General features: G+C 40.7%; 3 protein-coding genes across 5 annotated transcripts; all 3 read right to left on the bottom strand.

Moving 5' to 3' along the window:
- Positions 1–1,210: 1,210 nt before the first annotated feature.
- LOC115726706 (ras-related protein RABE1c-like) lies at positions 1,211–14,144 on the bottom strand. Of its 2 annotated transcripts, XM_030656703.2 has the most exons (9): positions 5,845–5,986; positions 5,613–5,725; positions 4,284–4,356; positions 3,830–3,930; positions 3,198–3,263; positions 2,875–2,972; positions 2,474–2,536; positions 2,296–2,388; positions 1,211–1,640 (listed from the first exon to the last, which is right to left on the bottom strand). In XM_030656703.2, exons 2-9 carry the CDS (start codon positions 5,683–5,685, stop codon positions 1,557–1,559), a joined length of 651 nt encoding a protein of 216 aa, XP_030512563.1. In that variant the 5' UTR covers positions 5,686–5,725; positions 5,845–5,986; the 3' UTR covers positions 1,211–1,556. The 2 variants fall into 2 exon arrangements, with proteins under 2 accessions (XP_030512563.1, XP_048135405.1); XM_048279448.1 differs by lacking the exons at positions 3,830–3,930; positions 4,284–4,356; positions 5,613–5,725; positions 5,845–5,986 and adding an exon at positions 14,117–14,144 and having other exon boundaries at positions 3,198–3,389.
- Positions 8,932–11,060, bottom strand: LOC115726705 (inorganic phosphate transporter 1-4-like). The gene is made up of 2 exons (XM_030656701.2): positions 10,448–11,060; positions 8,932–10,326 (listed from the first exon to the last, which is right to left on the bottom strand). Exons 1-2 carry the CDS (start codon positions 10,857–10,859, stop codon positions 9,137–9,139), a joined length of 1,602 nt encoding a protein of 533 aa, XP_030512561.2. The 5' UTR covers positions 10,860–11,060; the 3' UTR covers positions 8,932–9,136.
- A 214-nt stretch (positions 14,145–14,358) lies between the features above and the next one.
- On the bottom strand, positions 14,359–16,034 carry LOC115726707 (40S ribosomal protein S15a-1). Of its 2 annotated transcripts, none has more exons than XM_030656705.2 (4): positions 15,929–16,034; positions 15,161–15,317; positions 14,916–15,076; positions 14,359–14,678 (listed from the first exon to the last, which is right to left on the bottom strand). In XM_030656705.2, the coding sequence occupies exons 2-4, from the start codon at positions 15,291–15,293 to the stop codon at positions 14,580–14,582; spliced, it is 393 nt and encodes a 130-aa protein (XP_030512565.1). In that variant the 5' UTR covers positions 15,294–15,317; positions 15,929–16,034; the 3' UTR covers positions 14,359–14,579. The 2 variants fall into 2 exon arrangements, with proteins under 2 accessions (XP_030512565.1, XP_030512564.1); XM_030656704.1 differs by having other exon boundaries at positions 14,379–14,678; positions 15,919–16,028.
- Positions 16,035–21,148: the final 5,114 nt, after the last annotated feature.

Below are 21,148 nucleotides of genomic sequence, written 5' to 3'. Positions count from 1 at the left end.
ATCTCACGAACATGTGAATGTGGTCGTGTAAAAGCATTCATTAGGCGCAGTCCCAATTGTCATTAGAGGCTAATCATATCGTCGCCCACGCTAACGGAGTCGACAATCCCTAGCTTCTTGCCCATTGGTAGCACAATTAGGAGTTTCATTCTCGAATGGAACTACTTTAATTAACTTGATTTTCCTTTTCACCAGCTCTCTTCATGTCGCTCTAACAAGCTCCATGTCTTGTCGTCATCCTGATCGTTTCCGCGCCGAATTCATCGAATAAACTACTGTCTGAGTTAAGACTAATTACTGTCCGATTATCGAAGTTAAAAGAAGTATATGATAACTGACCAAGAATCTCAAAGCCCACAATTTTTTTTTTTTTTTACAATTTAGCGTGATGGTAGAATGCGTAATGGGTTATTAGTGAAATCCTTTTAACCAACATGCGTAAGAAACACTGATCACGGAAAACTGCAGGTCAAGAAGCAATTCAGGGGTTGCAAGGAAGGTCGTGCGGAATGACCTGAGCACCACAATTGTCTTTAATTTAATTGAAAAAGCCGCCACTGGAAGAGCAGCAGCACGCATTCTTTTCCTTTTAGAAAAGCCGGAAATAAAGGTGAAATGGGCAATGGAGTTGGAAGATTTGGAGAGAGAGAGAGAGAGAGAGAGAGAGAGAGAGAGAGAGAGAGAGAGATGATGGTTATCATGATCTATAAGGAATGACGTGGTTGTCACTTGTTAGTGTCCAGTATTAACCTTGCATTCTGAGCAAAGCATGAATTCTGCAACCGCAAGCATAACCCAGATTACCATCATAGACTAAGTGCTGTTCCTGCAAAAATGGGCATCGTTCCACCCAATTCAAAAGAGAGGGTCGTGCTCCTCGTCCGAAACCACCATTCACCGTTAACGATGTGCCTCTCCTCATTGTATACGAGGAGCCTTATTGTTGGTACAGGTTGATTGATTTTATGTAGTGAATGTCCACGATATCTTCTCGTCATTCATTACATCGTGAGAGACTAATGTTTCGTCCTCTGCTCGATTGGCTTGCGGAGCGATGCATCAATTCCCGACGAATGAGCAATACATACACAAACAGGCTGCGAACTACTCCCACCGTTTTTCAATCAAAAGATTCTACTCAAGGAGACTCCACGGCAATGCAATGCCAAAAACGGAATTCTGGCAAAAGATCACGTCACATACTCCCGACTCTCACAAGATGTAACCAGTTGATAGAAAACACTATTCAGATTAAATTTTTCCCCTTCCGGAAGAGAAAAAGGCTAATTCCAGAATCTTCTATATCAAAATAAGCACACTAGTGAGAAGGGACAAAGAAATGGATGAACCACCAGGACATTTGAAGTTGCGACGACAGAAAAGACAGTCTAACATAAGTATCCCCGAAAAAGGATCTATCATAAAAATAACAATAGGCAGACTACATATGTGAAGCCAAGCCACCGCCAAGTTGGCATCCTAATAAGCCATTCATAAAAAATTAAAGATACCACTCGCACAATCTCCTTGTATTTCCTCTGTCCTGTTTTGTTTCTTCACGAACCACAGCAAGAGGATCTTTGCGGAGCTTGGCCAGCATCAGCTGTCTTGTCTGGTTGACTTATCCTGATTGTCTGAGGCTGAAAGCAAACGGCAACAGTATCAAATGTTCACTCGATCCCCTCTCTGCTTACGCTTGATTTTCTAATTGGATTATTAGGCCTCATACAACAAGCATTCATCGTGTCATCCTTTTCTCCTTTCCACCCACACCCCTCTCATATCGCAACTTTACATCTACGAAACTTCTGCAAACGGGGGAAAGCCCAGTGCAGTAGACATGATAGAATCTCAACTCCACCATACTCTTTTGTGTTAAAACTTGGAAATATGCCGTCCACTAATGCACTAGGCCACTAAAACTGACATTTTCGTGTTGAACATCCTTATGTCTGTTAATTTGCAAAGACCGACATACTCGTGGAAGGTGGTTCATAAAAATAACCGACTGCAAAAATAGGAATTGATATTATACACATCTCAACAGCTATCTTTCCAGTGAATTGCCACATAAATGATTTAGCAGTGTTTTTTCAGCACATTTCAATTCTATAAGTTTGTACCCTAATGTTGGTCCATTCTCACGATAACATGAAACGGATTCTTAGGCTCTGCTGCAGCAGAATATTTTTCGCTAGTTTAGGAGTACTGAGTGCAGGTACAAGTGTAATGGAGCAAGTCTACAATTCTTAAGGAATTGAAAAGGAAACTGATAAACAAGAAGACTAATTTTACCTCGGCCTTCGTATCACTTTCTGCAAGCCTTTGCTTAATATCCTTCGCAATTGAAAAAAACACCTCCTCGACATTCATATTGGTCTTTGCACTCTGCATCATTGACTTTCTAATATTAACAGAGCAGAAAGCATCATTCCAACTGCAAATTTACTTCTAGCATTAACTCGCAACTTACCGTTTCAAAGAACTTGATACCATATTCATCAGCAAGAGCTTGACCTCTGGAAGTAGGTACAGCCTATGCCAAAGAAAAGTACGTTCTAGTCATCAGTAGACACTTCTGGGTACAAGCTCTTTTTGTACATGTGTTGGCGCCCCCTTGGTGCATCATAGTGAATTTCTCTTTTAACTAACCCAACCCCCCCCCAAAAAAAAGAATAAAAAAACTGCAAGAACAGTACACAGTGCACGCCTCTCTCCAAAAACAAGCATTCATACCCATCATAACACAATGACAGTGTGTGCAGAGCGAGAGAGAGAGAGAGAGCCATAGAAAGGATTTCAGCGGGTGTGGGGGGATGAAGGTGCTTGCAAAGAAAGTGCAGATCATAACAGCCAAAAAGGCAAGTCATTTACCCTTTTGCTTTCATCCATGTCAGCTTTGTTTCCCACCAATATTTTGTTTACATTGTCAGAAGCATGCTGTTCAATGTTGCGAATCCAGTTTCTGATATCTGAAATATAACAAGGAAAATACTCCATGAAAATTCAAGTTAATGCTCATAGAGATTTTTTTAAGAACAATCAACAGACAATACACAAACTAGCTCCATCATTAGATACACTATGATCGAGTATAAAGAATCGCCAATTAAGTATCAGCATGATGCCCTCAGCATTTCAATATGCAACTTACTCAAAAGCAGGCTACCAAAAATCTCAAAATATGGAGAACTTACTGTTGAAAGATGACTCATCAGTGACATCATACACAAGCAAAATGCCCATAGCTCCACGATAGTAAGCTGCAAAACCAGAAAAAACATGAATATATCTGTAGCTATTAGAACTTGAATAGGCAAAAACAGAACTATTAAACATGCGCAAGATGCAACCCCAAGAAGGACAATGAGGATTTAGAAAAGAAGAAGCTATATGGGCTATATACTCGAAACTCATTCAGGTGTTATAGAGCAAAGGCGTTTACTATTCCATAATCAGTGCTCCTTTGGCTGAGCTTTATGTCATCAGCCTACCAGTGTGGTTTCCACAGGATTTCACATCTCTCAGTCTATCAAGTTTTTAAGTCTAGTTCATGTGTCAAAAGAATCAGCTCTTTTATATAAGAATATCTCAAAGCTGGAAACAACTCACTCTTCTGATCAAACATTTGAGCTCTACATAGCCTCAAAATGCCAAATACATCACAATCAATCTAATCCAGTAGAAATGCAGATAGCTTCGGGTATTACTATAGAGTCAATAAATAAAGCTTTAAGGCAAACGTGGCTTACAATGCATCTCTCGCACAAAAATCCCAACACAAAATGTCATTATTAAAGAACAGAGGCTATTTTCAGCTCAATCAAACCTGTTGTGATGGTTCGAAATCGCTCTTGCCCGGCAGTATCCCAGATTTGCAATTTAATTCGCTTTCCATCAAGCTCGATGGTCCTGATCTTAAAGTCAATGCTGTTAAGAGGGAAAAGAACAACAAATGAGAGAATTTCCAATATTGCAGAGTTAAGTTCATAAGGAGCATCCAAATTTCCTCTCTTCCTGTACATCCCCCGATCTGATATCGATTGATCAAAGCCAAACGAAAAAACTAAAGAGCTGCACGCAAAGAGCATGAATATGTAAATTTCAAGCATGTCTATAATTTATGTCAAGCATTATAATTGATATCTGAACTGTCATGCAATCCTCAAAGAACTCAGAATATCATGATCTTCCCACCCATTACGCCTCTGAACTCTGAATTGCAAAGGCATGGCTAGAATAGCATATACAGAAAACAATATAGTCATCCTCATGATACAAACCCTATAGTGGTGATGAAACTAGTTGTGAAGGAACCATCAGAAAATCTCAAGAGCAGACAACTCTTCCCGACACCTGAAACGTTTTGGAACACAACACTGTCAGATCGGCACACAGCAAAACTCTCTTACTTTTGCTATAGATGTACTGAAACTCATATACCACAAGAGACCAGCATAACACAACACTCAAGTAATTAACTGTAGAGGTTTTTTAGCTGGAAGTCATCAAATGAAGATTTAGGCCATCAAAACCAAATACGTAGACTCTAAAAAACTGGAGAATTTAAATAGTCAACAATTAACTTGAGAAGCACATTTAGCTAATCTGAAAGGATTAAACTACTTAATTTCGTTCTTTCAGACAGAACGGGTCACTCTTGGAAAACAAAGGACAATAACAGGAAATTTCCTTATTAAGCTTGGATCATGTGCGCTCATCATGGGACAGGGACTAGAGATTTCAAACTGGTTCCAAAGGTTAGCATCACCACGCCGAATCATTCAATTTTAGTTTGGAAAGAGTTAGTTCATAAAACAAACCAGAAAAGCGAAATGCCCTCCTCCAGCACAATGTTCATTTAACCACATGTCAAATAAGTGTACATGCCTTATCTCAATCTAAATGGACTACATACGAGTTCCCAGGTCCAGAGGCTGATTTGTCAGAAGCAACAGCAACAACAGATGGTGATGTATGCCAGACAGAGTGGTAAGTTGGGGAAGATTGCGTGATTTGCACACACTTGGCCAGCAGACGCAAGTGTAGAGAGATAACATTGTCATGTGCATAATTGCCTCACTGGTAAAACTAACGAGTCTCAGATTCATAATCGTTGTAGCTTCAACTTCGATATAGTCTAGAAGAAAGATATACTAATGATGAGCTCTAGTCTCTCTGGTCCATCATTACATCAATACCATGTCTCGATCTCATCTAACTTTCATTTATCTCCGAGCGAATCCTCTCACTTTTCAGGTAGAAGGTCAATGGCTTTTGAGTTGTTCAAAGACTCCAAGAATGAATCCCAGAAGCAAGCACACACATGTAAGGCCGCACCAATTCATACCAAATGCATCAGACAAACTACAAAAAACCCTTTAGATTGCTCGATCACTTCCTATTCCAGAACCTCGCCATCATCTCCAATCGACGAAACAAAGCACAAACCACGCGCCTGAAATCTTCAAACCAAACCAGGAAAACAGTACACACAGCTTCAAACTCAAACTCCCACCGATTCCCTCCCTCATTGACTCAGGAAACCAAACACACAAACACAAAAGGCCAAAAAAAAAAAAACCAAAGAGCAAGGAACGGGAGAAACTAACCGCTGTCGCCAATCAGGAGGAGCTTAATCAGGTAATCATAATCGGCTCGGGCTCTCGCCGGTGGTGCAGCCATTGAATCTCACCTCCAGAAAGAAGAAAAGCGAAATCCCTCCCTGCAAAAAACAGAGAATGCCTTCCGAAGTTCAAAATCGCGAATCGATGTCTGCGCATCGAGCAAAGTACGAACGCATCCGAAACAACACGATGCGAATCAAAGACGAGAAAGGGAGACCTGCGGTTGAAAGAAGAAAGTTCAACAAGCGAGGGAAGACATGGAAGAGAGAGACCAGAAGGAAGAAGAAAAGGAAATTTATGGCAATGATTTTCCTTTGTTATTATTATTATTATTATTTAAATTTGAAAAATTGTTTTTCGGGCGAAGTCTCACTCACCGCATACGTACGAAGGGCAAGCGTGAATATACAGTTGTATCCTGCTATGCGGAGTGGACGACGTCGGTGGACGTAGCGTGGACTCGGCCGCACCGAATCTTCGCCTTGGACAGTGAATTTTGTGGAGCCTCTCGGGCGACTGGATGGATCGGCTCCCATTTAACGTATGCATGATAATTTTCAAATTTTAAAAATTGAGAAATCGATTTCGTTGGATCTTAAAAGAAACGAACTTTTGTATTTTTTCTATTCTACATTTTTGCGCAATCCTATGATATTCTATTACATCCGATAATGAGTGTATAACATGTAGCCGCTATTCTTGTTTTTTTTTTTTAAAGTCAAACGTTTCCATGAAATTCATGACTTAGACTTTTACTTTATAAATGTCATATTTTTTTTTTGTGTCTAAATATGAATTATGGTTAGTGAATTGTCGCTGTAAATAATGATCATTAGATATGATGATTTGCTACAATCATTGGATTAAGAATACAAATAAAACCTTAGTTAACCTTGGTATGCATGGTATGTTCTAAGTTTCAAGATATGCATGATATATTTCAAGCTCTAAAAATTGAATAACCGATTCAAATGGGTAAGTTCTAAGTCCAGGTTACCGACCCTGAAATTACTTACCCCTACTTAGAAAGGCTTTGAGTAACTCGGTCGACATATGTCGATTTGAGTCTTAGTCAAGAAACTCCCCCGATGGATGACTTGGTGCCGATATAAACCAAGGGATGAGTCTTAAATCATAATGGACAGAATCGAGTATCAGGCTCTGAAGTCCTTGCATCAGGACCATTCATCATTTACATAAAAATTAAAAAGATTTAACATTTCAGATAAATCAATATCCTCTCCACTGGGTCCACCTACGAATGGATATGGGCCCAGACAATCATTAATAGGGCACATTGTGTGGACAATCATTTCTAACCGACGTAACACGTTATGACACGACACGCCGACACGCAATTTTTAAAAAAATAGAAAATTCTGACACGTTGGAAGACATTATATATTAAATGTACATTTTTATATATACTTGACAAATTATCATTAATATTAGAAGTCGATTTTTTCTTTTTCTATTAGGGATTCATGATTAGATTTTTTTTTTTTTAAAGATGGCTGGGTATTTTAATTTTGGGGTGGCTGGATTTATAACTTAAATATATATATTTTTGATAGATTTACATTTTGACTCCTAACTTGTTGAAAATACTTAAAATTGATTCCATGCATGTAGAAATGACTTGTCGGGATGCTGAACTCGTGGGTTGCTAGCGTGCCCGGAGCGCCGACGTCTCATGTCGAAGAGTGTCAGAGAGTGTCCGACACGACATGACACAAAAGCTCCCGGAGAGTGTCTGTGCTACATAGAGGGAGAGCATCCAGTCCTGTCAATTTTCGGACTGAACCGGTTTTGAAACCTCTTCTAATTTTCTTTTGTGCACCCTCCAAGATTTGAATCAGGGTTTGCACTATGGCCAAATAAACACATTAGAAGGTTCCTGTTTTGAGATCGGGCACCAATGACCCTTTTTTTGTGAGTTATTTTTAGAATAACGCCAGCTAGTCATCCCGATTTGAACAATGAATATACCAAATTGATACGACATATGTTTTATGATTCTTGAATATGGCTCACTTGCACTTAGTCAGATCACTTGGTTGGCCATTTTTGTACCGTAGTTGTAGTATAACCGGTGTTAATCTTGTGGGAGCCATAATATGCCTAGTGTTACTCTTTTTAACTGAGGGCTAAGACTTCATTGACTCAACTAGATGCTTAGATTTCCGATTTTCCTTTTGGATATTGCTAGCATTACGATACAACAGTATGATGGTAAAATGCTAGTCATAAAATCAGAGATAGGTCCCGCCATGATTGCTATATATTTTTTACCATTCACAATATTCGTGATTGAGATTGCACCGTTATACTGTTACACTATCGGTTTATCAAATTTCTTTCCTTTCTTTCATAAGCAAATCAAATGGAAAGGGATGACCGACAAAGCTATCCTTTTTGGACATTAGGAGACTCAGAGATCGACTACTTCATATTCGATTTGAGTCATTATAACTCGGTCCACTCGTAGATTTTACTCGCTCATAACAATTGTTTATTAACACGTCAGAAAGCCCATAGTCTTTTCACATAAGTTTGTAGATGTCCATGGCACGAGTTAGCAAAGGTTTAATCCCGACATCGGTCGAACTTATGACCTTACGATAGACTGTGCGATACCATTCAGCTATCACTTTCGGGGATAGCTTTATGAAATCAGCCATTTGCTTTCAATATAACTATCCTTTTTCACGTTGTGACTGATTGGTCTGAACACAACACAGAGACGTTGTCTAGAAATCATATTAAATCTTTTGAGTGTTCTCGCCATGTTAGAACAGAGGAACATTGGGAACCCATGTCTAACACAAAAAAAAAAAGTGGAGCAAGGCTTTAGATTTGGATCACTACTCATGCATCATGGCAAGAATAATCGTGAAAGAAATTATAATCCCTCATAAAACCGTTGATCGATCGGGTCAATGTATGTAAAGGAAATTCAGCATAACAAGCACATTTCGCGTAATTAATAATTTCAAGAATATGAAATTTCACTATAGTTTCTTTGATTTCCATCGGTTCAAAATGTAGATGTCAGATAATATCATAGTTTTTCGAATAATCTGAATAATATTTGAACGTATTTATAGATGCAAGAAATATCGATGGATTTTATTTCGTGATTAGTATCTGTCCTTTCTTTATGATGCACTTAGCGTTTAGCTAACAGTTAACTAACCCTAAAAATCGGACTACTTTTGCCGTTCCAATAAATATCTCTCAACATGCAAATATGGTGGTGCATAAAAGAAGATTAAATCATACGATAAAACGTTAGACATATGCTTCTACGTAAATAAACAGATGAAATTTAACTCCAAAACCAAAAAATTAACTTGGGTCATGCGGTAAAAACTCAGTCGGCAACATCAATCAAGAATCCAGGAAAGGAAGAAGAGACGCTTAAAAACCGAAGGCAGACCTTATGATCAATGCCAAATTTTTACAGAATTATATCTAGAGAGGTTGACGTAAAAATTGTTCTTGATGCCCTAGCCAATTGCAGCCTCGCTCTTGGAGCGATTCTCAGCCTCTTCGCAGTAGTCCTGCGACATTTCCTCGAGCGATTTTCCTTTGGATTCAGGCACGAGGAGAGTCAAGAGCAAGCCCAGCAGATTGACAACCGCGAGCACGATCAATGAGTTCCTTACCCCAATCCCGGCGGGGAACCCCGGGTCGGTCTTGGCCTTGTCCTGGCTCTGCGCCGCGTACAAGAACCCGAACGCGCCCACGATGGCCCCGGCCTTCCCCGAGGCTGCTGAGATCCCGTGGCAGGTGGCCCTGAGCCGGGCTGGGAAGATCTCAGCGGGGACCACGAACGTCGTGCTGTTGGGCCCGAAGTTGGCGAAGAAGAAGGTCAACCCGTACATGACCACGAACGGGATGTGGTTCTCCTTGAGGGTCCAGTGGTGGTAGGGTATGGCTAGGGCGAACATGAACACGGACATGAAGGCGAAACCGATGGACTGGATGGTGAACCGGCCGATGCGGTCGATGAGGAAGACTGTGAACCAGTAGCCCGGGACGGTGCCGCAGAGTGCGATTAGGGTTTGGGCGCGAGCGATCATGTAGAGCTCGCCAAGGGCGCTCATGGATTTTGCCGCGGGGAGCCATCCGACGGCGCTGAATATGTCCTTTTGGAAGAGGTTTTGGCTGTAGTAGGCAATGTCAAGCAAGAACCAAGTGCTTGTTGTGCCCAGCAAGTGCAAGCCGTGCCTACGGAGGAACTCTTTCGAAAAGAGCCCGAAACTGGCGGTTTCAACCCGGTCTTGGCTCTCGAGGTCTTGCTTCTCAACCTGGATATCCACTTGCAAGACCTTCGACATGTCTGCGCACGTCTTCTCGGCGTTCTTCGCCACCAAGGCGGTGTAGCGCGGAGTCTCCGGCATCTTCATCCGCCAGTAGTAGGTGAGGGCGGCTGGTAGTGCACCGAACATCAGGATTATCCTCCACACGTAGTCTGCCTGGGGGACGGTGGATCCCACGGGATCGTGGGCGAATGGCGGCGCGTGGTACAAAGCGCCGAAGATGGAGGAAACGACGATGGCCACCGTCCCACCCGCAAGGATCCCGAACCCTTGCATCGCGAACACTGCCGCAATGAAACTGCCGCGGGTCTTCTTGTTGGAGTACTCTGCCATGATCGTCGCAGACAAAGGATAATCCCCTCCGATGCCGAAACCTAGCCAATTGGCACAACGGTGAACATCAGCATAATGTATCGAATTAAAAGTTTTTTTTTCGGTCAAAATCTACTTTCAATCAAGCATATAATTGTGCACCAACATTATCGGGAAACTCACCTAGCCAGAATCTGAAGAAGCAAAGGGTCGCCATGACAGCCCTCGGCGAGCTCCCAAAGGAGAGACCGGAGGCGACGGAACACCCCACCATGAGCATGAGGGTGATGCCGTAGACGCGCTTGCGGCCCAACTTATCCCCGAGCCACCCGAAGAAGAGCTGCCCAGCCAGAGTCCCGCACAGGGCGACCCCGTTCACGGCGGCTGCTGCGTTCGGGGGCAGACTGCCGGGCTTGGACGATCCGGGCACGTAGTAATAGATCCGGCCGAGGAGCTTGGTGACCAGGGATATGCAGAAGAGGTCGTACGCGTCGGTGAAGAAGCCCATCCCGGCGATCACCACCGCGGTGAAGTGGTAGAGCTGAGTCTTGGCTTGGTCCAGGACATTGAGCACCTCCAGCTGATCCTTCGCCATGGCGGGTCGCGCCTCTGTCTCTGTCTCTCTCCGATTTACTCCTGAACGATGAAGCTATCAAGCGTTTGTGCGTGTGCGCGCTTTGAAGGGTGTGATCACAATGTGTTCGATATAAATACGGTTTGATTTTGGGATTTGTTGGGGAATATGCTGTTCACAGTATTGGTTCCTCAACAAGATGGGAAATACTTGTACGAGTCGTAGTAGGAGGAGAAAGATTATCTGTTGCGTTTGAGATGCTGGTTGTTATCATAATGAATTTAACTCCAAGTAGTTTCGATTTTTTTTGAAATTTTTTTTTATCTAATTGAAAGAAAGAAATAAGAAATAAGAAATAAGGAATATGTGTAACAGCTTGACAGAATTTTTGCACGGATATAGGATTAGTTTTAGGGTGATGAAATCTTGATCGTTAGCTATCGGAGGATTCGAAGGGAGTTGACTATGACTAAGTGCTCAAATTCTGACTTTGCACATCACGAGATATTTGTGGCATGATTCACCTCGTTCATCAGATCATCTCGATTACATTTGAGAACCGTAAGTAATTCGGAATTCGTGGTATCCTATTTTGAAAAAGATTGTTGGGTTGGCAAAATACGCTTTTGAAGCATTGTCCTCCATTCCCGATTTTCCTCCTCTTTTGAAATTCTTTACATATTTGACCATCCAACTCTCGTTATTTTTGCGGGGAGATACTTATCAAGAGAGTACTAAATCTATTATAATTATGTCAAATCAGTTCTAAATTTTTTTTTAATTAATTGAGTTCTAAATTTTTTGCATTTATATCATTTTAGTTCATTTGGCCACCTGGCGTTGACTTTGGCCAATTTTTAATATAATTTTATTTTTCAATTTAATTTTTTTGAGATTTTTGTTATTTTGTTTTTTTTTTCCTTCCTTCCTTTGATTTCCGTTTGTGGCCGACAAGGATCGCTGAAGCTCGTTGGCCATTAGGCGAGAGTAGACTTGATATGGCCTCACCGGCCGCCAGCAAAGGCCGCCTCGATCGCGGTTGGCAAGACCATGGCTGCCTTCAACCATGGTCGGTAAGGCAATGGCGTGGTTGTCCTCGCCCGGATCCGGGCAAGGTCGGTCGAGGGTCGAGACCCTCGTTGGCCACAAACAGAAAGCAAAGGAAGGAAGCGAAAAAAATAAAGACCAATAAAAATTTAATTTAAAATTTTAAAAATTCAAAAATTTAAAATATTATTAAAATTTGGTCATGTCGGTGCCACGTCAACCACAATCAGTCAAATGGACTAAATTGGCATAGAAGCAAAAGGTTTGGGACTCAATTAGTAAAAAAAAAATAATAACCGAATTGATACAATTGTAATAAACTTAGGACTGTTTTGGTAATTTTTCCTTTTTTGTGATTTGTTGTTTGCAAGATGGAGATTCGAACTCTCTTAATCTGTGCAATCAAATCACTCCATCATAATTATTGCCACCGTTATTATTTTTTCCCTTATATCATGAATGTAGGGAAAATTGTCTATGAAGTACTAAAGCTATTGAATTTTGGCCAATTCAATCCTCAACCTTTTAATTATACTAATTAGGTCTAAAATTTTTTGATAATTTGTCAATTTAGCCATTTGATCAATTTTTACCAGAAATTACTAATATGACAATGGCAATTCTATGTGGCACGATCTATGTTGACGTAAAAATTTTTAATTTTTGATTAGGTTTTGTGTTAAGGGCCGGTTGGGGTTCATAGGCCAGGACAAGGGTTCGCTGTCCTTGCCCAACTGTGAGTGAGGGCCTTGAGCCCTCGCCCAACTACCGGTGCTTAATAATAATAAAAAAAGATAAGAGAAAATTAATAATAAATATTTAAAAAAACTCAAAAAAAATTTCACTTCGGCGTAAATCTTATCACATAGGATGGTCGGCGTTCATGTTAATAGTTTTCAGCGAAAATTTGTTGAATGATTAAATTGATAAATTATCAAAAAGTTTAGGACTCAATTGGTATAATTAAAAGATTAGGGCTAAATTAATGGGAAGGGGAAAAAGAAGGAAGGTGGTGGAAACAAGAAACGGAAAGACGACCCGCCAACGTAAGAAAGAGGCACATCGACGCGTCCATTAATTCAGTGCGAGTGGACAACAAAAAAGTTGGGGTACCTCCACGAGTATATGCTCCGAAGATCCTCTCTTCCTCGCCAGGAAGACATCGCCTACATATAATACCCGCTAGCTCCAACCTATTCGTCACCTTCTCATTCAGGATTTGGAAGAAGAACATCCCTTGAGGAATCGGTGATGGGTTCTTCGGAAGCCATTGATGGAGGTCGGCGACAGGTCCTCGAAGATGCGTACGAGGAAAAGGGAGGGTGAAGAACTCGGCGCGCACAGGCGGAGCGTGGAAACGGGGACCGTTTCTTTTGGGCAACTGTTATCTTTGGCATTTTCCATCGAGCTCGGGAGCGAGTTGAGATGAGACGATTCTTGGAGGGGAAGAAGGAAAGTTAGGACTCGGTTAGGATTGTTTCCTGTTGTTGCTACTGTAATTCGCTATATAGTGATGCCGATCCTTACTCATCAAGTTCCTTGAGCAGAATTTTGTGTGGGTTCGAACCATTTGAACGAAGAGTATCCGTTTACTTTTACTGTTCTTGCTGTTTTGCTGATCCGCGGGATAAGTTATGCCTTCAATCCCTACAAGAGACTAAGCTTGTATCCAATGATGGATCGAACAATACCGTTGCCGCGCAAATATTTTCGAACAACATGAGAGTGCTAGAGTAGATTTTGATTGAGGACAACATGAATGCTAGAAGTCCTTTTTCTCTCTCTATGGCCAACAATTTGCACCGTTTTAATCACAGTAATTTGCCAGAGAAGCCGAACGATCCGCTCCGTTAAGAAGAATGAAAGGGTCGCGGAGAAAGTCCATACTGCAAAATCGCTAAGAATAGCGTAGGACGTTCTTTCATTAGGTAATTAGGAAACTGAAAGCGACCCCTTTCAGTCCGCTCCAGTGAAATTCAACTTCGGCTAGAAGCTCACCGCCAAAAAAAATTTAGGACAAGTTTAATGAAGCAAGATGTCATGCAAGGGAGGCACTGTTTTTCCCTTATCAATCACCAATATCTAACTGTCCTTCCCATCACTTCAGCTAAAGAGATGGTAAAAAAGGCAGCAACCCACATGACAAGCCAGTGCACCGCCAACATCAAACGCTCATCTCCATACCCCCAAAGAAGTAGACACAAGTAACCAATCACCAAAACCATCATCACATACTTGAACCATATCCCCTGTCCAAATGACCACAGACGATTTTGCTCTGCACTTCAATGAGCAGTTTGTCAATCGGCTGAAATTCGAAGAACTACACGAGAAAGCATCAAGTCACAGGTGCTCCAGACAGTTAAAACTACTCCAAAATAAGAGAGGGGATTGGAGATTCCATGGGTAACACATCATGCATACGACCAATGATCCCGCCCTTAAGCGAACTCCAACAACCACCGTGTCATTAGACAATCGCAGGAACATCCATAATTAAAAGGCAAACTGTATATCTTGTCAACTGCATATATTGCAGTAGAGGACAGAGGCGGAAAGAAATATCAAAAGCTCCATTAGACGAAAAGTGAAAACCCAATAAGGTGAAACGTATGGAAAACCAGTTCAAAATTACATGACAAAATCCCTCACAAAATAGAAATCTCAGGGATCCATCGGCAAAACTAACTCCGCCTAGTAAAAGAAACCAAGTACTTTTCCACCGACGTTCTTCCTCCTAGCCTCTTCATGATCCATAATGCCAGCTGAAGTTGTTAACACAATGTAACCAAACTGCAAGTTTCAGAGAGGAACTTAGTTTAGATTAAGAGGTAAACGGTGGGCTAGCAAAAGTTTTAGTCATGCTAAGCTATAAAGGCATCAGATTTATGACTGCAAGTCTAAGCTCAGAATGCCATCTGAGAAATGTGATAAACCTACCAAGGCGAACACCAGGTAAAAGACAGCTTCGAAGTCAAATAACTTATTATTGAAGATAGTGAGTGGTAAGGAGAAGCTTTCGGAACAAACCTGTCTTGAGGGAAGCAACCTTGCAGTCCAGCCTTCGATCTCCTTGACACCAATATCAAAACGGGGACTGATGACTCCGCACTTGTTTAGCCTTCCATTGAGTTCAACCACAATTTTGCCAGCCCTGTGGTCGTCGACGTACTCAAACTCTCCAATGTAACCTAGCGATGGCCCCAAGGATAGTACGACAATAAGTGCAAACCATACAAGTATCAAGTCTCAAAAGGCGATTGATAAGAGCATACCATGCTTCTGCATCACCAGAAGAAACTTGATGATCACTTTGGACGAGGGTCTGATCATGACCTGCCTCTTTCCCCTCTTCTCGGCGTTATACATGCTCTTAAGAGCATCATTCAAAACACTCACCCTCACCATCGTAAACAATCAACAAACTGCAACCTGCAACACAGAGAAACTCACCGTCATCAGCATAAACGGGGGCAGACATTCTCAAGGCAATCTCGCAAAGGGGGAAAAAAAAACTGCAAAACTAAGCAACTTGACATCACAGGTCATTTCTATCGAGTCACCTGACACGGAGACTAAAGACAGATCCAGAGATCAAAATCATGGGTTAGCAAAGCTGCCCCATACAACGCAGGGCTCTCTGTAATCATCTTGGTATGCCCAAAACGCTCTAACAAGATCACAGCATGAAAATAAACACGGTATACGAATTCGTTTTCCCTTCATCCACACAAATACCCTCAAAAGTATCGAGGTTTGAATCCAGCACTTGAAGCAGTGCTCAAGCAAACACCATGAAAAGAAACAAAGATCTAAAACATCAGCAGGGCTTAAACAGCACTAACGAGGACACAAACGAAGCATTCAGCAACAAGATCATTAAAAAACGTAGGCAAATTGCAAATGAGGCAAAGCTGTCTGCTAAACTAATCGAAACCTAGTTTGCTCGACTCATCAGAAACTAACAGACAAGATGCGATTGCTGGAGGAACAAGGACTCGGAGAAACATGTAGGAATTTTAACTTTTTGTACAGAGTCGCACCTGAGATCGAGACGGCGCAGACGCAAGAGGGCGCGCGCCGCGGAGGAAGCGACCGAGAGAGGGTGAAGGTTTTCCGAGGGAGAAGGACGAGAAGGGCGAAACCCTATTGGGTTTTATACATCGCCCTCCATTGCGGAACCTTGGGACTTGGGCTCCGCCCGTAGAAAGCCCGCTTGCGAGATCGTGGCCCATTCAGGAAGCCCAAATCCATAATAAGAGAAAGAATGAAAAGACGACCCAACAACGCAGGAGAAACTAGAAAGGCAGACGGACACGTCCATTGATACAGAGGCTCCACAGACAACAGAAGGTTCGTACTTTCCTAAGGGGGGAAAAATGTGAGAAAAATCCTAAACCAACTGCATAGATGTCAATTTAAAATTATGCTAATTTACTCATAATTATTTTGATCTAGAGCCAATTCAGTCGGTTAGTTTTGGCCAGATATTGTTGATGTGGACATTTTTTTAATAATATTTTAATACCTTTTGAATTTTTTATTTTTTATTATTTTTTTCCTATCTTTTTTCTTCTATTTCCTCCGGTGGCCGGCACAACCATGACTGGCAAGGGCTGGCCTCGCATTCAAAACTAACCAGGAGGACTGAATGCCCTCTAGGTCAAAAGGTTTAGGAATATTGATCGAAAAAGAAGTTTGGGACTAAATTGGCACGATTAAAATACTTAAAATTAAATTGGCACTAATACAACGGGTTTATGACATTTCTAACAATTTCCCCATTCCCTAAGCTTATGACTAGAAGATCCTACCACACTCACTAGTCACTATAAGAAAAATTCGCCTATATATACCCATTATTTCTAACATTTTTTGGAGTTTCTTTTGTTTTTTCACACCCCCAATAGTCCTAGTCCTCCCTTACTCCATTTGGGTCTGAATTTCTTCTCTCTCCATTGAAGAATAGTGGAGGGTTGTTCTGAAGCCATCAATGGAGTTCGAGAGTGGGTTCCTGGAGACGACTTTGAGGAAAAAGGCAGGGTGGTGAAGAGTTTCTGCGCAGCTGAAAGGAGATCCATTGCTCTTTTGGGGGCAACTGCTGTCTTTGACATATCATGGAGCTCGAAGGCGAACTGAGATATAGAAGAGGACAATTACAATTATCTCCTACTGTTGCTATTGTTATTACTCTTAAAAATGACGTTGATCCTTGCTCATCAATGTTACTTATCCAGTATTTGTGTTGCTATCGCTTATAAACAAAGACCGATGACGTCAACCTAGTCGGCTTCATTCGAGAAATCACTAATATCTTTAGTTCCTGCATAACTTGCTCCGATCAAAGGGTAAATGACGCAAATGGTCCCTGAACTTTGACCCAACGTGTAACGTGGGCGCTAAACATTAGATTTATCTAACGTGGTCTTTGAATTTTAGCCGAATGTATAATGTCGTCCATGAATTTTTATGTTCGTTTAATGTGATCCATGGCCTTTTGTTATATATACAATTTAATCTATGGACCGCATGAAAATATTCAATATTATTGTGTCAAAAAGGTGGATCATGTCGGGTTTGGGTTAGGTCGAATATGGCTCGACCTATTTAACCCGTTTTGACCTATTTTCATGCAGTACAAATTTGACGACCTACACTCAACTTGACCCATATTACTCAAATGCTTATATATTTAATCAAATCTTGGAATATTTATTTCTTATAATTTTTTAAGAAAAATAATATTGCTAAAACACTTTCATGCAATTGAATTTTTTTAAAAAATTTTGTAAACTTTTTCTAATATTTTAATATTTTAATATTTTAATATTTTAAAATAAGCTTTTCTTATTAAAAATTATTATTTGATTTTTAAAAAATCAATTTAAAAAAAAGTATTTTATTAGTTTATTTTGGTTTTCTTTTCTTTTTTCTCCGACGGCCGGAGACGGCGACCGGACGACGGCGGTGTTCCAAAATAGTTTTTACATTTTTTAATTTAATTTTTTTTCTTTCTTTTACTTATAAAAAATAATAAAATGTAAAATGTAAACTAATACACTTGAGGCCTATTTACAAGTGGTGCTTGAGAAGCTACAGGCCACAGTCCGAAAATGGGTTGAGTTAAGATAAGCATTTGGGATACATATGTTACACGGGTACAAGTTTGATATTTTTGATGTCACAATTTTTTTTTTTTTGAATAAATATGTCATAGTGGGTATAATTTGAAGTTTTTAATGGCTTTCACTCGTTTTATATCATCATATTTTGCTTGATTATCGCGTTGTTCGAATTCTACTGTTTGTGCCCCCTTGCATGGCAAATTTAGATTTTTTTTTTTCTGTTTTAGAAACTATAAAAAAATAAAAATTGCGAAAGATCGCATGAAGCGTTTCTCCATAAAGAGAAATGGTATCAAATTGGCCGTTAGATAGACATTAGCATCAAGTCCACGGACTCGAATGCTCAGTTCGTGGATGTAAAACGACCTCCCGTGTTTTACTCGGTCTCTAATCGGCTCGGCTTTCAATTGGTAAGCGGAGGCCATTAAGGTAAAAAGAACTTTTCATAATTAAATTTGCCATGCAAATTCAATAATCGCCCATGTTTATTTGGTAATCCGTTAACTCGCCTCGAGAAAATATGTGTAATGTTTCTCCTCGAGAGGGTTGCAACAAAATTGAACATTGAATTAAAGTTACAGGACCATTGCAAGAAAATAAGGTTATGGTAACGAAATTTTAGCGATTGAAATTAATTTTTTTTATGGCTTGTTTTTTCATGACGAAATTATGTTTGGTCGCAAATTATTAAACGTATAGAGATGAAAGTACTTGTAGTGGCGCTTGAGAAGATGCAGGCCACTATTTGAATAGACTTTATAAGTCTAAACTCATATTTGACCCATTTTTTTAAAATTTGATGAACCCATATATAACCTAAGTGAATAAAAGTGGGTTAAAGACTTACATTGACACCTCTAGCTATCATTAAACCTGAATTAATGAAATAACAATATTGAACATTTTTCATGCAATCTAGGGACCAAATTGAACATCTACCAAATGTCCACGGGCAACATTGAGCAAATTAAAAGTCCGGGGATGACATTGCATATTGTGCTAAAAGTCAAGGACCACATTGCATATTAGACTAGAGTTTAAGGATCATTTTTGTCATGATCCTCTCATCAAATGACAAGTGAGCTATATTTGAGTTTAACTTGGAGATGGAAGTTCTCTTTCTTTTCTGGACAATAAAATAAGACCAAACTCATGAGCTTATTATTCTAGGTCGGAACAAGTTGATAGAATCTCATTTTTGACGTCCCCATGCCCCTCCCGCATGGCGACATGAGGGCAAAAAAGGGAAAGAGGGGGATGGGGTTTCTCTCGCTTTTGATATAGCGAGCCCGGACGGAAGGCCCGCACGACGGGCTATTAGCTCAGTGGTAGAGCGCGCTCCTAATAATTGTGTCGGGGCATCGCCTTCGGAATGTGCTGCGTGTATCATTAAGTGTCAAGGCGACAGCAAAATGATGAAGATGATATCGTGCAGAAGCCGTGACTGTTTGTTTGACGTTGGACAAAGTTGGCCCAGCCCAATTCTTCTCAAGCAAGCCCATGTTACCGGGCCTTTTGAACGGTCTCAAAATGCATACGCGAATCAAGGCCCATAAAGGAGCTCCGGATAAACCGAGAGGCCTTGGAATAGGATAGCCGGAGACCGGTGTCCTCCGGTCTCCGGCTAGTCTTTTGTGCACATCAGGACACGGAATTGTTACCCGCGGTTATTTGCAAAAGAGAATGACACAAAACACAAGTCATGCCGAGACTCGACATTTTCCGGATCAATCGATGGTTAAGTTGGTAACTCCCAAATCAAAGAGGAGAACGAGACCAATGGAAAATGATGGGATAAGAGGAAGTGCAGCACTTCTTTACAAAGGAAATCATTCCATTTGTGTCAATCTCTTAGCATGGTTCTCCACCTTTAGACATTCAAAATGGTCACGAACGTATAAACTGGTCTAGTAGAATTCGAAGATTGGCCAAATACAAGCTCGGCCTGCACATGACATGGGGAATCAATATTTTAACATGAGAAGACATCGTCTAAATCGGTCGATTTTATATCGAATTGCGTAGATTGTTTCGAGGGAATCAGCAACAGCCCAAGTCAAATTTGATAGCAACAACACCATTTGGTTTTACAATATCCACTTGTGTTATGATAAGAAATCTGCTGCGTGGACTTTTGAGCAGCTACAACAATAAGAGGGGTCCAAGCTGTTGATGCAAAGTACAACATCTAAGAGACAAGAATGTCCTTTGACTTATAAAGTTTTCTTTTCAATGTCAGTCAAACTTCAATCCACATAGAAACTATCATAATTACAAGCTGAACCCCTGCACTTTGGTGCTATTATATTGACACCCCTAAATTATTAAAAAAGAAGAAGAAAACTTTCAGTAATTATCCTTCTCAGAAGCAGTAGCATACCATGTCATTCCAATGATGTCCAAAATAAATGTCCCTACAATTTTCCCATGAGAGTTACGTTGGTATTAGCATAATATCAGACAATATATGTTGACATTGGGGTGCTACCGAAATAATGCAAAAAAAAAAAAACATTCTAAGTAGTCTTTTAAAAAGATCAAGGCATAGTGACACCATTGGTATTTGAATTTTGCCCTTTCACAATCGAGTACCTAAACTTTTTTCTTGTGTAATCAAGTACCTCGACTTTTTGAATTTGGCTCAACAAGAGACCTTCGTTAAAATCATGGACAAAAAATGCCAACATAGGCACTAACTCCATTAAATAGCTGTTAATTGCCAACATCGACATCGGACATGGCCTCTTGAGACGCTGTTATGTCACCGGAGACAGTGGATAGCTTAGCTCGTCTCGACCAACTCTCTCTCCTTCCTGGTTGCTCAACACCTAAATAGAGATGGCATAAACTTCTTTCATGTAAGCGAGTCGTGTTAGTAATTGTGCTTCTAACTGCCGCTGAGTAAACAAGTCATGTTGGCGAGAACGCATCACCCCACAATTTATCTAATGGAGGCCTCACATTGAGCTAAATTGAAAAGTTGAGATACTTGATTGAACCTTACTTTGATTGAAACACAGACTAAAGCTTAGGTACTCGCGGTGTTATTACCCCCAAAGATTAAAGAGGAACAAGTACTCCCATCACGAGGAGCTTATCTTTATGTGATGGACTGACCATACCACGGGCTTAACGGAT

Source organism: Rhodamnia argentea, chromosome 5 (assembly GCF_020921035.1).
Source record: "Rhodamnia argentea isolate NSW1041297 chromosome 5, ASM2092103v1, whole genome shotgun sequence".
Lineage (NCBI taxonomy): Eukaryota > Viridiplantae > Streptophyta > Magnoliopsida > Myrtales > Myrtaceae > Rhodamnia > Rhodamnia argentea.
Note: the sequence above shows the minus strand (reverse complement) of the source record. Positions and strands in the feature narration are given on the sequence as shown.